Genomic DNA, 14,143 nt, shown 5'->3' with positions numbered 1-14,143 from the left:
GGGGGGGGGGGCTCGCGCTGCATGACCCGGAAATGTTTCTCCATTCGGCGGCGGTGAAAGGAGACCACAGAGTGCTGGGTTGTGGAGGTGGCTTCCTTACACTGTCTTCAGTATGCAGCGATTACTCTTTCCGCGCCTGAAGGCCTTGATGGGGAGCCCGTGCCTCTGGCTCCTGGGTCCTAGGGCGGCTCCTAGAACGCAGGTACCGCACCGCAGCCGACTCAATCGCGGAATCGGACATGGGGCGAAAGAGTCAGGAGAAAAATAATAGATAATTCGACATCACATTGACGTAGTTCCGTAGAATTCACAACGCATTTCTTTGTGCCCAAAGTCCCTGAGTTAAAGATTTGGACTTGCCACTTACTGGCTGTGTGATATCAGCCAAGTTAGGTAACCTTTCTGTCCCTTAGTTTCTTCGGCTGTAAAATGGGAATTGCAATACCTACTTCATAAGTTTCTGGGGAGGATTGAATAATTTCCTATACAGCAAGCGCTTAGCACATAGTAAAAGCCCAGTAATTTTTACCTGTATATTTGAGGTTTGCTAAAAGCCCTCAGGTAGTCAGGTGTGGAACTATAATCCCATTCTACAGAGAAGGAGATTGAGGCTTAATTTAAATTGTCTAAAGTTAGGAAACAGAACACGAACCTTTGGGCTCAGGGACAGAATCAGAAGAGGGTGTGTATTTGCTCAACAAATAATTATTGAGTGATTATTATGTGTTAGGAAAGATAAATACCAAAAGTCTCCCACTCTAGAGGAAGGCACAGTTAATTCGCTTGTAATTCATTTGTCAAATCTTTATTAAGATCTTGTTATGTAAGGGAATGTGTTAGAAATGAAATTTGCAGGAGGGAAAGCACCAGACGGACCAGATACTGCTGTCCCACACTCCTAGCTTAGTGGTTGGTAGAGACAAATGAACCTGAAGTACATTGCAATGTGTTAAGGGCTGAGATAGGGGAAGTACAGTGTAGTGTGAGAACGACTTGTTGCAGACCTGGCAGAGTCTAGGAACACTTCCCAGAGGAGGTGACAACTAAACTAAGATCTATAGTCGATGTTACCAATCAGACAACAAGGAGCGTCCCAGTCAGAGAAGTCATGTTTAAATTCCCACAGGAGAAAGAAAATCCATACTTAGGTGTGGAGTTAAGTCTGGGGGAAGCATGCTGAGACTAGAAGGTTCATGTGGTATGGGGATGGATTGGAGTGAGGCAAGACTAGAGGCAGGAAAACCAGGTGCGGGGGTGGCGGGGGGTGAAGGGGGATGTGGATACAGTGATTTGGATAGGAGATGATGATTTACTAGGGCAGAAGCGGTGGAGATGTGACTGTACAGGGTACTCCACTCTAGACAGAGTGGGATTGTGTATGAGAGTAGTGGACTGAGGCCTTTCCCTCTGTCTCCAGTTGTAATTTGTCTGTCTTGATCCTTAGTGTGGTTGCAGCTGTGGGATCAGGCACCTCTTAAGGCCAGGGCAATACAGCACCATCTCTGAAGTAGCTTTGCAGTCTGGAAGGGGTACAGTGTCCCTTCCCTCAAAAGCTGCTGAGCGGGTGGTGGGCCGATGGCTCCTGGTCTGCAGTGGAACAGTGGCTGGAGCAGTTATTCTTGGTGGAATGACTAGGTGAGTAATTTGCTCATAGCGAGAGTCAGCTATTTGGGTCATCATTAGAAACATGGAATGACTAAGGGGGAAGAGTCCTTAGGAATCATCTAGTCTAGCTCCCTCATTTTATATATGCAGAGGGACATGTCGGATGACTTGCCCTGCTATAGAACAATCTAGAGTTTTATTATTAGGAGCCCTTCATAAAGACTTGTTTAGGTCTTAACTGTTCGATATGCATTGTTGTTATGTATTTTCCCTCTACACACAGTTTTCAAATTTGTCTCAAAATTTTTTTGTATAGTTTGTTTGAATTAAATCCACATAAGTTCCATATATCACAATTGGTTCATATGCCTCTTAGGTCTCTTTAAATCTATAAAGAGATTTTATAGATTTAGATTCTTCTCCCTTCCTCCCCCATTCTTTGTAGTTTTGTTTTTGTTTTTGTTTTTGTTTTTGTTTTTGCTATTAAGGAAACCCAACTGATTTGTCATACGGAGTTTCCCACAGTCTGGATTTTGCTGATTGCATACTTGTGGTGGTGTTTAACATGTTCCCTTATCCCCTGTATTTCCTGTAAATGGGTTGTTGCTTGATCAGATTCAGGATGGGAGCAGGGGGCAAAATCCTTCATAGGTGATTACAACATTCATAAATATCTGGTGTCCATTAGAGATACCAACAGCCATTGATTATCATTGCCTAGATCCATGATTTCATTACAGTTGCAAAATTCTAATAATTTATTAGCTCAACTCTAAAGAGGAACTTTCATCAACAGTTTGGTTATCCTAAGGTACTGTTTGTACAGTTTGTATAGGAAAGGCAGGATAAATAATTTCCCTTTATTTACCACTTCTGAAAATAATAAATTGGTTCCCAAGCATCCTCCAAAGGTGATCAATAAAGTTTTTAGTTTTTTACATATTATGAGCTCATCAGTTTAAATGTGTTTGATGTTTCAATGCATTGCTTTGGTGGTGTGCTCAGATTGTTCCATCTTTAGTCAATGGGAGCCTCTTCAAATTGTCTCCAGGGTTTTGTTTTGTTTTGTTTTGTTTTTTTGACAGGGTACTAGTAACCTTTAATTCTTTGCTTTCTGGATATGATGTCCCAGGTTCATCTTCTACATTTCTTGCCTCTGACCTAAAATCAGCCTTTTACCTTAGGAATCCTTGCTCCTTTTGGTGAAAATACCTTCTGGTGTTAATACAGTATGTGTTGCTCAGATTTCCTCCGCATTCCCTGTACCCTTATTTCAAAATATCATATGTTGTATAGGCCGTTATGGGAAACTGCAACACATTTGAATTTTATTAGCTTTAAATTCACTCAAGAATCTAAACTGTTTTATATCTAACAAATCTCTTTTCCCTGTGTAAATAATGTCTCATATCCATGTAGGGCACATTTCTTGGGTGTAAGGGTTGATATTACCTGTTAAGGAATGTTAGTGAAAGAAAGAGGTAAAGAGAGTTGAATGAAAGGATTGAGAGAACAAGGAGTCAAGAAATGTGTACCTGATGGCAGCTGTTTCTGGTGAAATTTTAAGCAGTAAGAAGAAAGCAAGGTTTCAAAAAAGGATATAGTGAAATATTGTGTTTAACTTTAGAGGGGTTAAGTTCAGATCCCCGTTTCTGTTAACTGTTCATGAGAAATCCAGCACTGCATGGGCACCCGTGCACGTGTGCACACACCATTTCTTTCCTATCTTAAGGTTGACAGAGTCTGGCCTCTCAATGGTAGACTGGAATTTAATAAAGGAGATGAAGCCACCTACACACCAAGAGGAATGGGAAGCAGAATTCCAAAAATATCAGCAATTTCCAGAATTTAAAATGTAAGTATTATAGAAAATCAGGTAAATGCCCCACGAGGCCTTCTCAGTCTTTTGCGTATTTCAGCATTTCAGAATGGTTAGATTCCATTATTGATATTTGCTTCAGTTATATTTAGTGAGTTTTCTACTCTAAACCTCCAGTTCCAGAGTGATCCTGGGGTCACGGATGAGGAAGAAGGCAGACCTTTCATTTCAAGCTTCAAAACTGAGAATGCTCCTGCATTCTCTCGGTAAATAACAATCAGATGGATGTTTCCTCTTTCTTTTTTGACTTCCCTTCCTCCCAGCTTGAATCATGATATGACACTGGCCGAATTCAAGTTCATCTGGTACATGGAGTACTCACATCGAATGTGGGGTCGCCTTGTGGGCCTCACATACATCCTGCCTGCTGCCTATTTTTGGAGAAAGGGCTGGCTCAGCCGTGGCATGAAAGGACGTGTTCTTGCCCTGTGTGGGTTAGTCTGCTTCCAGGTGAGATTTATTCAAGTTTGGGAAACCAGAGATGCTTCCAGGAGCTTCCTGGTTGGTATTGTTTTTAAGGAAAGAATCTGAGTCTGTATTACAGAGTGGGTAAGGGGATGAATTTTAGTGTTACAAGCGTGGCCCAGCTCTGCCACTTAGTAGGGCAAGTTGTCTACCTTCGGTAGGCTATGCTTTCCTTACCTGTAAATAGGGATAATAATAGTGCCTACTGGTTAACTTGTGTGACTATTAAATGAGATAGATCATGCATATACAATACTTAGTTTAGTTCCTGGAATTAGTAAGCACTCAGTAAATATATTTTTGTGTCACAAGAGTTTCTTTCCTGTCATGGCTCTCTTCCTGGGTTCTTTTCTCCTCCCCTTTTCTCACTTGTCTGCTCTATGGCTTTTCTGTGCTAGAATGGCTAAAGAAGCAAATTTGAAAGCTCCCACAGTTAAGGGTTTGGTGAGACTGAGACTGAGAGCCAAGAAAAGGAATATGAGAGAAGGTACTTATGAGTATTTGGGTCATGATTCTACGCCCTCAGAGAGAGTCTTAGAGCTCAAAGGAACATCAGAATTTGATCAGGAAGAAGCTAATTGGTTAATTTGACTCTGAAGTAGTAAGAATATGAACCAATTAGAAGGAATTAAAGAGGGAGATGGAAGAGACAAAATAGAGGCAATAGAAACAGGTAAAGAGACATTAGTAAATGTCCCTAAGACCTAGGGAAGGGTTGGTAAAACAAAATGAAAGTTTATTTTAGAATGAAAAAAAAAAACCCACTAAAGATCGACTCCAAGGGCGGTAGAAATTTGAAGATGGCACATGGGGTTATGGGAAGAAGAAAGTGGGGCTGGCAAATCACACTTTACACTCCTTTGTCTTCCAATGTCCTATGCAGATGAAATCAAGATAATTAGACCATCCAGGGTCATCACTAAGGATAAAGACATGTCCCAGAAGATTTCCTGAGGAGAGCTATGTAGAAGAGGTGGGAGAATCCCACCTCTTGACATGCTTCTTTTGACTTGGGAGAGTGGGGGTGAAAGGGCTATATCTTATCTGATAGAAATGAAACTGACAGTTGTTTGGTTAATTGAAAAAGTTAAGCAGAGAATCAGAATAATACATACCTTGCATTTTTAAGCTTAAGCCTGTACTTTGATTACTTTTTTTTTTTTTAAATGAAGAGCTAAGACCTGTTCTTTAAAGTCCTCTGATTGGAATTTAACTTCAGATCTCTTGCATCCTCATAAACTATTATTTCATTTCATTTTCCTTAAAGAAGAGTGGGAACTTAGACATTTGCAAAGCAATCTGCTGGCAAAGCCTTACAAATTTTTTACTCCCCTCTACCCAAAACTTTTATAATTGTCTATTCCTACTAACTTGACAATGATTGTTATTAAGCAGTTATCTTTATCAAAGCTTTTCCAAAGCATATGATCTAGTTTGTATAGAAAAAACTCTCTTTTTATTCTTATATTTCACTGGTTTAAATAATATTAAATTATAGCAAGTATTTCTAAGGTTTTGCCCATAGATACACTTTTGTGTACTTTTCTGTATTTGGCTTATACTTGAATAAAATGTTAATCTAAGCAGTGGTTAAGTATTTGTGGTGCTCTGTGTGAAAATGTGGATAGGTTACGACTCCTGGGATACTGGAGATATGGGAAGATATGGAAAGGAGAGGTCAGGGAGTACTGATAATTGATAACTCGCTTTCTCAGATAGTAAAGTTGAATAGACAGATCCAGCTGTGTGTTATTTGCCCCTTCTGTTTTTGGTTCTAGGGTCTGTTGGGATGGTATATGGTGAAAAGTGGATTAGAAGAAAAACCAGACTCCCATGACATCCCTCGGGTCAGTCAGTACCGCCTTGCTGCCCACCTGGGATCAGCCCTTGTTCTTTATTGTTCCAGCTTGTGGACTTCACTCTCACTGCTGCTCCCTCAGCACAAGGTAAAAGTCAGTCTATGCTGTTAGTACATGTACACAGATGCTGACAGGGTCACAGGAACAGAAATTCTGCTTCTTATGGGAAGTTATAAATCAAAATGCACACATTCCCTTAGTAACATCTACCAATTTACCAGAAATTAGATATAATCAAAGATGACAGAAGCATTGAACTTTGAGATTATAGAAAGCTTTGGAACTGCAAAGGAAAATGTGTCATTACTCTTTTGAGCTGGAACAACTCATTCAAAGGAAAATTAGTACAGGAGCTGAATATTCTGTTTGCACTGCCTGTTGGGAACAGTGAAAACATGAATTTTAGAAAAGGTAGGAAGGGGTTGCAACAAGAGCCTTACTTGTGACTCCCAGAGGGTTGGAGGAAGGCCAGAATGGAAGCTGTTTCTGAACCTTTGATGGTGTACAGGAGCCATGGGGGCTGTTTATTCTTTAGTTGGGGACCTATCATTCATCAAATCTGACAATACAGTGATCTTGTCTGAAATATTTTCTTTGTATGCTGATCAAAAGAAAATACTAGTTTTTCTAAAAATGACTATTATTTTTGGTATTAAAGTCACGGTTGGCCTGGATAACCTGTCCATGTAATGAAGTTTGAGATGACAAAGGACTTTTAGGTAGAATTATCCAGTAGGTACTTGGAATAAGTAGCCTCAATCCCAACAAGGAGAGGAGTTGTGGACTTGGCAGTCATCCCCACAAGGAAGCCAGATGGGGTCAAAACATTGGTGCAGTAGACAATCCACGTGCTTAGATTATAGAACATTTCCATCATCACAGAAAGTTCCATTGGACAGTACTGATAGATTGTCCTACGTTATCTTTCTAATGATATCTCACTCTTCATGTACTAGATTATAGACCATTTAAGGACAGTAGTCTGACTTAACTCCTTAACTCCTTTGTATCTTTATGGTAACCTGTTTATAAAGTTCTTAATAAATATTTGTTGCTTCACTGATTAGTATCAGAAGTTGGCTACAGTAAAAATAAAATCAAATTTTTATATTAACAAAACACTAAATGGAAGAGTCTCTACTTTAGGCATTTTGATTCTGACTATATTTGCAAAGCACTAAATATCATACATAAACAACATGAAAATCTAGTCCTCTATCTTAAGCCACATCATTTCAAACATGGTGAAGCATTTTTCCCTTGCAATGGGAAATGCAATGCAAATCATTATTGAACAGATATGTAATGAGTATTTACACACTGAGCACTGGGCTAGGATTACTTCACCAAGCAAGACAGATGTCAGTTCCTGCCTTCACAAAACTTACAGGATAGCAAGGAAGACATAGTAAATGCATAAACATCGTAAAATATGATGCATATTTGAACAGAATATCTGCTGGGAATGCTCAACCTATTTAGGGAGGCAGAGAAAATGAGGCTTCAGACTGTCACTTGACTTTGGCCTTGGAGATCTTTGCTGCCTCCCGTGGTTCTTGCAGTACAGTTTATCTGAATGCTTTTCTTCTTTAGTTGCCTGAAACTCGTCAGCTTCTGTGGTTGAGGCGATGTGCTCATGGAACAGCAGGCCTAGTGTTCCTTACAGCTCTCTCAGGTAGGACTCTTCTCATCCAGCGGGCTCTAGACAAACTCCAGGGGGGAGTTTGTCCTTTCCTCTTGCACCTTCCTATTTCCCTTTCACACCTGCCTCTCTCATACCCACCATCTTCACCCTCTGTTTTCTGTTCCTTCCTCCCTTCCAAAAACCCTGCTTTCCGGTCAGTTGAACAAAAATATTGAGCATTTATCTGGATCCAGACTGCCTAGGTTCGAATCCTGGCTTTACCACCTATGAACTCTGTGACCTTGGGCAAGCTGTATAACCTCTCTGGGCCTTAGTGACCTCATTTGTAAAATGAAGATGATGGTGTACTATAAGTAATAGATGTGAAGTGCTTAGAACAGTACCTGTCATGTAGCAACTATTTAAACTTAAATAATTAAAATTAAATAAAATCTAAAATTTAGTTCCTTAGTCACACTAGCCACATTTCAAGTGCTCAATAGCCACATGTGTCTAGCAACTATTTTGGATGGCAGATAGAGACTATTTCCATCATCACAGAAAGTTCTGTTGAGTAGCACTGCTGTAAATAAAACCATCAAACCAGTTCTTTGTGCCCCCTCTCCTTTTTGGTGGAAGAACATGAATTCTGACTTCATAAATGCTATTTATAAAAAAACAAAGTCTCTTTGATCATAAATAATGGATCAGTCATCTATTAATTCATGGATATTTTACATGTTTATCCAGGATTTAGTTTGTAAATTTTTTTTTCACTTCTGTGTTCACTCAACCAACATTTTTTTGAGCACTTGGGGAAGACAGGCAATAAACAGTGAAAATATATGGCAGATGGTGTTCAGTGCTATGAAGAAAAAAATAAAGCAGGATAAGGGGATAGAGGTGAGGTTGGGGAAGTGCTGCCTTATATAGGATCATTGAGGGGATCTCTTTGATAAGGTGATATTGAGTGGAGACCTGAGGAAATGAAGGAGTATATTACGCAGGTATCTGGGGGAAAAGCATTTCCCGAATAGATCTGGTTCGTAGTGGGATAAGGAGGGCATCAAAATCACTAACAGGATGTTTCTATCGAATATGCCTTGTTCCAGAGCTTCTAGTTCTCTCCTTTAAGGGAGGCATGCCAGAATCTTGGGGTGGGAGCAGGTGAGGATGCAGTTTTGTGGGTTTGTTTTTTAATTCCCGTGGTGATTAGGATGTATATTCTCTGTTTAGAAACCCTTCTGTAGATCTTTTTGTTCTCTGATTATTCCTTTTTGTCTGTCTCTGGGATAATAAACTTATTCTATGCCAAAACTAGTATTTGATCTCCTCTGTATCTCATTTTAATAAATACTATTTGCCTTGGAATATAGGGGCCTTTGTGGCAGGGCTGGATGCTGGGCTTGTTTACAATTCCTTCCCGAAGATGGGAGAATCTTGGATCCCAGAGGATCTCTTTACCTTCTCCCCCATCCTGAGGAATGTTTTTGAGAATCCCACCATGGTGCAGTTTGATCACCGGATTCTGGTAAGTCTGGCTGCTAGTTACTGGCTACTGAGCACAGGGAGCCTCTCACAGCCTTTGGGGTGTCTGAGGCACTGATGGCAGCACTAAGAGAGGGTAGAACAGACTGGGCACTAGGTTTCCTTTTCTTTTTGGGAGAAATTTAGCACCAGGTCTCTGATGTGATGTTTTTGTCCTAATTACCCACACCCTTTCCAGCCAAATTCTGGCTTTTGGGATACTGCCATCTTCTTAAAGTTGGAATATGCCTTTTGCCATCTGGCAAAGGATAACTTCCCTCAATCCTGCACACACATAGGAGAGTCATTTTAGTGGAAATGAGGCCAAGTAGAGAAGAGAGGGCAAAGATAGGCTGCTGAACATATAACTATCAGAGCTGAACCAAACTCCAGGGAGCTAAAATGTTTGTCATCTTATTTAAGCTGATATTTATTAAGGGCCTGCTATGAGTCATGTTAAGATTGGCTTGGTAGCTGGGCGTGATACGTTGGAGCCAGGAGAGACTGGCAGCAAGGAGGCCAGCAAGAAGCAGAGGTGCCATTGCAGTATTGCAGGTGAGAGTGGTGGGGCTCTAGGCTGTGTGGGGGAGCAGAACTTGAAGAGAACAGTGGATCACAAACAGGCTCTAAGGAGAAGATTGGCTGTAGTAATGATGGTAAAGAAGATCCCAAAGTTTATTCTGTGGCATGCTTAAAACACACCCAGAAATAGGACTACTGGAATGAGTGTTGGGCTGGAGATGAAGGATGTCATCAGACTGAGGTGTGCTGGGTATGAGGTGATTGGAGCACACCCAAAGACAGAGGTCCAGAGGACTCAGACCCCCAAGGGCAACACTGGCACTTGGGCCAGTTACCTTGTGTGGGCTCAGGCCTCTTTGCCAACATTTTGTAATAAGTAGAGTCTAGTTGAAATTGTCATCCTGGACAGCTCTGAAAAGGAAAAGTGAAATAGATGTAAAAAATGATAGACGAACATTCTCCTTGACATCATGGAGTGGGAAAGGAGACCCTATTGCCAATCCTTTACTGAAGTGCGGCGGGAAGGAAAATGATACTTTCACTTGTTTTTAGCACTAGCTGCCAGCACCACTATCTTCTCTACTCACAGCCCAGGAGAATAACCCTCATGTGCTGGGGTCAGACCCACTTTAAAAATACAGGATTAGTGGGGCACCTGGGTGGCGCAGTCGGTTAAGCGTCCGACTTCAGCCAGGTCACGATCTCGCGGTCCGTGAGTTCGAGCCCCGCGTCAGGTTCTGGGCTGATGGCTCGGAGCCTGGAGCCTGTTTCCGATTCTGTGTCTCCCTCTCTCTCTGCCCCTCCCCCGTTCATGCTCTGTCTCTCTCTGTCCCAAAAATAAATTAAAAACGTTGAAAAAAAAAAAATTAAAAAAAAAAAAATAAATAAATAAAAATAAAAATACAGGATTAGTGGGGCACCTGGTTGGCCCAGTCGGTTGAGCATCCGACTGCGGCTCAGGTCATGATCTCATGGTTGATGGGTTTGAGCCCTGCATCAGGCTCTGTGCTGACAACTTGGAGCTGGGAGCCTGCTTTGGGTTCTGTGTCTCCCTTTCTCTCTGATCCTCCCCTGCTGATGCTCTCTCTCTCAAAAATAAACATTAAAAAAAAAAAAGAAAAAACCCCCAGGATTCGAGAGGAGATAAAATTAGGCATAAGAATGCAAAGAATGACTTAAAAAGTGAGGGCTACCCCTGAGGGGCGCACCCGTGTTGGAATTTGGAAAGGATCACTGAGAAGAGAGAGTAAGAGTGTCTAGAGTGATAGGTGCCTTGGGGAACATGAACATTTAAGTGGCAAGCAGAACATGGAGGAGACTGAGGAGTAATCACAGGTGGAGCCACAGGTCGTTCTCTGCCTGGTATAAGAAAGTGCTTAATGGTGACTCACTGGTTCTAGAGAAGATACATGTAAGATGAGCAGAAATCAGGAGGGTGGGACATTTCTTCCTGGCACTTGGTGAGATCCCTTCCTTTCTGCAGGGAATCACTTCAGTTACAGCCGTGACAGTGCTCTACTTCCTTTCCCGGAGAATTCCCCTTCCTCGAAGGACCAAAATGGCAGCAGTGACTCTGCTAGCTTTGGCATATACACAGGTATAAACCACTTCTTCTTGGTCTGAGGGATCTCCAAAACTAAGTTAAAAAAGGAAGGTGACAGGCTAGGAGAAAATGATTTCAATATTTGTAATAGACTAAAAGATTAATAACCAGAAGATAAAATGAGGATATGAGTATACATAGTTCTCATAAGAGGAACAATGAATGACCAATAAATATGAAAAGCTGTTTAGCCTCATTCATGATCCGAGAGAAGCATCATGGATCTGAGAGGAGCAAATTAAAACAATGCATGCCACTTTGTGCCTGTTGGATTGGAGAAAAAAAATTTTTTTAAGATTATCAGGTATTGGCATGGGCATAGGAAAATGGATACCTTCATATATTCTTGGTGAGAGCATGAGTTGGTATAGTTTTTTCCAGAGGGCAGTTTGGCATTATCTTTTAAAATGTTAAATGTATAATCTTTTGGTCCAGAAAAGTGACTTCTTACTTCCTGCCCTAGAAATATTCCAGTGCACAAAGAGCTGTGTACAAAGAAACTCATGGTAAAGTTGCTGTGATAGTAAAAAGCTGGAAACAACCTAAATATACAAGTATGGCACACCCATACTGTGGAATACTGTGTAGCAGTTTAAAATAGTAAGATCTCAAGATGCATGTTGTTAAGTGGAAAAAAGCAAGTAGCAGAACAATCCAATTTTTAAAAGTACAGGAGTATGTTTTTTCTGTAAACATCTATGAAAAAGTGTAAGTGTGTAGAAACTGATAAACTACCTTGGTGGGGGGGGAACTGGGCTAGGGTGAAGGACAATTAAAGAGAATATTAGGTTTATTTTGTTTGAATTTCCTTTGTTGTGAGTATATTTACTTGTGAAAATTCTTAAATATATATTTTTAGTGTTCTGATGGGAGAATGTGGAAATTTATGTATCTGGTTGTCTATGCCCAGTCATTTGAAGTTGTGGCTCCTGCTTTTCTTACTGCATTCTTTCCTCTGTAACAGGTGGGCTTGGGCATTAGCACTCTGCTAATGTACGTTCCAACTCCTTTGGCTGCCACTCACCAGTCAGGCTCCCTGGCTCTGCTTAGTGTTGTCCTTTGGCTCATGAATGAACTCCGAAGAGTCCCAAAATAATTCCGAGGATCAGCTTCCTATGACTGAAAGTGCATTTGAGAGCTCATCAGAGAGCACAAGAACTTGGGAGTTTTCTAAAAGGATGTCCTTGGCATACCAAGTGGTTTCCAAACTGGTCAAGTTATTTAAAATTCTTTGCCTGTTTTGGGGTGTCTGGGTGACTTAGTAAAGCTCTGACTTCAGCTTGAGTCATGATCTCACGGTTTGTGGGTTCAAGCTCTGCACTGGGGTCTCTGCTGTCAGCGCAGAGCCCACTTTGGATCCTCTGTCTCCCTCTATCTGCCCCTCCTCTGCTCACATGCATGTGTGCTCTCTCTCAAAAATAAATAAACATTAAAAAAGTAAAATTCTTTGCCTGTTTTTAACAAAGTCACTGGATCAAGAGTGTCATTAAGTATATTTAACTAAATATTCCTTTTTAAAATCTTTATAAATTTAGGGGCACCTGAGTGGCTGAGTTGGTTAAGCGTCCAACTTTGGCTAAGGTCATGATCTCTAGATTCGTGGGATCAACCCCTGTATCGGGCTCTGTGCTGACATCTTAGAGCCTGGAGCCTGCTTCAGATTCTATCTCCCTCTCTCTCTGCCTCTCCTGTGCTCGCACCCTGTCTCTTTCTCAAAAATAAACATTAAAAAAAAACTTTATAAATTTAGTTTTTTTGTTGAAAACCAAATTTAACGTAGAGAAATGTCTGCCTTTGTTCCTTTTTGGTAGACTGTCTAGGTTTCTTAAAAAAATTTTTTTTTCAACGTTTTTTATTTATTTTTGGGACAGAGAGAGACAGAGCATGAACGGGGGGAGGAGCAGAGAGAGAGGGAGACGCAGAATCGGAAACAGGCTCCAGGCTCTGAGCCATCAGCCCAGAGCCTGACGCGGGGCTCGAACTCACGGACCGCGAGATCGTGACCTGGCTGAAGTTGGACGCTTAACCGACTGCGCCACCCAGGCGCCCCTAGGCTGTCTAGGTTTCTTAATGTTAGCAAGCTCTTGATTCGACATGCATGAGCTCTTGTCTCCTTGACCCCGAGTCCTGAATTATGCCTAAGGAGAAATTCCTTATGATCTCCACTTCCATCAGGTGAAGATTCAAAGGGAAGGACTTGGCATACCTTAAGTAGCCAGACAGCCTTCAGCGAGAAATAAGTGTCTTCTAGTATCCTGATTTTCAAAATGGGGAAAGGGTAGATTTTGACAAGTTTAATGTCTATATGTAACAAAATGGCTTAGAAGTACTTAGAAAAGGAAATCACTAGTAACCCACTTGGATTCGTCAAGCACTAACCTAGTTCTTTTGATGGCTATAACATTGCTAGGCCACATGGAATAGATAGTATGAATCAGTTCCTGAGAGAGGTTCCTAACAGCCTCATGGATAAGAAAAGTATGGCCTTGATGGTGTACGTAGTACTTGGACATCTATTAAGATATGTGAACAAATTTTTGATTAACAAATTATAATTCTGGTCTATCTTGACATGTCATAGGGCTCTTATTCAGTTTTATTTTTTTTTTTTTTATTTTTTTTTTTTTTTTCAACGTTTTTTATTTATTTTTGGGACAGAGAGAGACAGAGCATGAACGGGGGAGGGGCAGAGAGAGAGGGAGACACAGAATCGGAAACAGGCTCCAGGCTCCGAGCCATCAGCCCAGAGCCTGACGCGGGGCTCGAACTCACGGACCGCGAGATCGTGACCTGGCTGAAGTCGGACGCTTAACCGACTGCGCCACCCAGGCGCCCCCAGTTTTATTTTTTAAATCGGTGATTTGGATGAAGGCATCAGAAAGATCAGACCTGAGGATGGAACAACCCAACATTGCTAATATAATAGATGAACGTCACAACTCAAAACAATTGCAGAGTGGCACCATCAAGATACAATTAAATATTATAAATGTAACATCCTCATTTAAATTAAATAGGTTGTATAAGTTTGGGATAGAGAAACCTGGCATCCTGTCATT

At 41.2% G+C, this 14,143-nt stretch overlaps 1 protein-coding gene across 2 annotated transcripts; it reads left to right on the top strand.

Annotated features, from left to right (window-relative positions):
• The first annotated feature begins 12 nt into the window (after nucleotides 1–12).
• On the top strand, nucleotides 13–12,532 carry LOC131493209 (cytochrome c oxidase assembly protein COX15 homolog). Of its 2 annotated transcripts, XM_058697437.1 has the most exons (9): nucleotides 13–202; nucleotides 1,445–1,635; nucleotides 3,338–3,460; nucleotides 3,748–3,934; nucleotides 5,728–5,895; nucleotides 7,402–7,483; nucleotides 8,809–8,963; nucleotides 10,965–11,078; nucleotides 12,049–12,532. In XM_058697437.1, the coding sequence occupies exons 1-9, from the start codon at nucleotides 113–115 to the stop codon at nucleotides 12,178–12,180; spliced, it is 1,242 nt and encodes a 413-aa protein (XP_058553420.1). In that variant the 5' UTR covers nucleotides 13–112; the 3' UTR covers nucleotides 12,181–12,532. The 2 variants fall into 2 exon arrangements, with proteins under 2 accessions (XP_058553420.1, XP_058553421.1); XM_058697438.1 differs by lacking the exon at nucleotides 1,445–1,635 and having other exon boundaries at nucleotides 66–202.
• Nucleotides 12,533–14,143: the final 1,611 nt, after the last annotated feature.

The sequence above is a fragment of the Neofelis nebulosa genome, chromosome 13 (assembly GCF_028018385.1).
Source record: "Neofelis nebulosa isolate mNeoNeb1 chromosome 13, mNeoNeb1.pri, whole genome shotgun sequence".
In the NCBI taxonomy this organism is placed as follows: domain Eukaryota; kingdom Metazoa; phylum Chordata; class Mammalia; order Carnivora; family Felidae; genus Neofelis; species Neofelis nebulosa.
The sequence above is the reverse complement of the archived record's forward strand: the minus strand, read 5'-3'. Positions and strand labels throughout refer to the sequence as shown.

Excerpts from the sequence above, each read along its gene's own strand:
- LOC131493209 (XM_058697437.1), top strand. The coding sequence starts at position 113 with ATGCAGCGATTACTCTTTCCGCGCCTGAAGGCCTTGATGGGGAGCCCG. Across the intron at positions 8,964-10,964 it reads AGTTTGATCACCGGATTCTG|GGAATCACTTCAGTTACAGC; the intron begins GTAAGTCTGGCT and ends TCCTTTCTGCAG. Across the intron at positions 11,079-12,048 it reads TAGCTTTGGCATATACACAG|GTGGGCTTGGGCATTAGCAC; the intron begins GTATAAACCACT and ends CCTCTGTAACAG.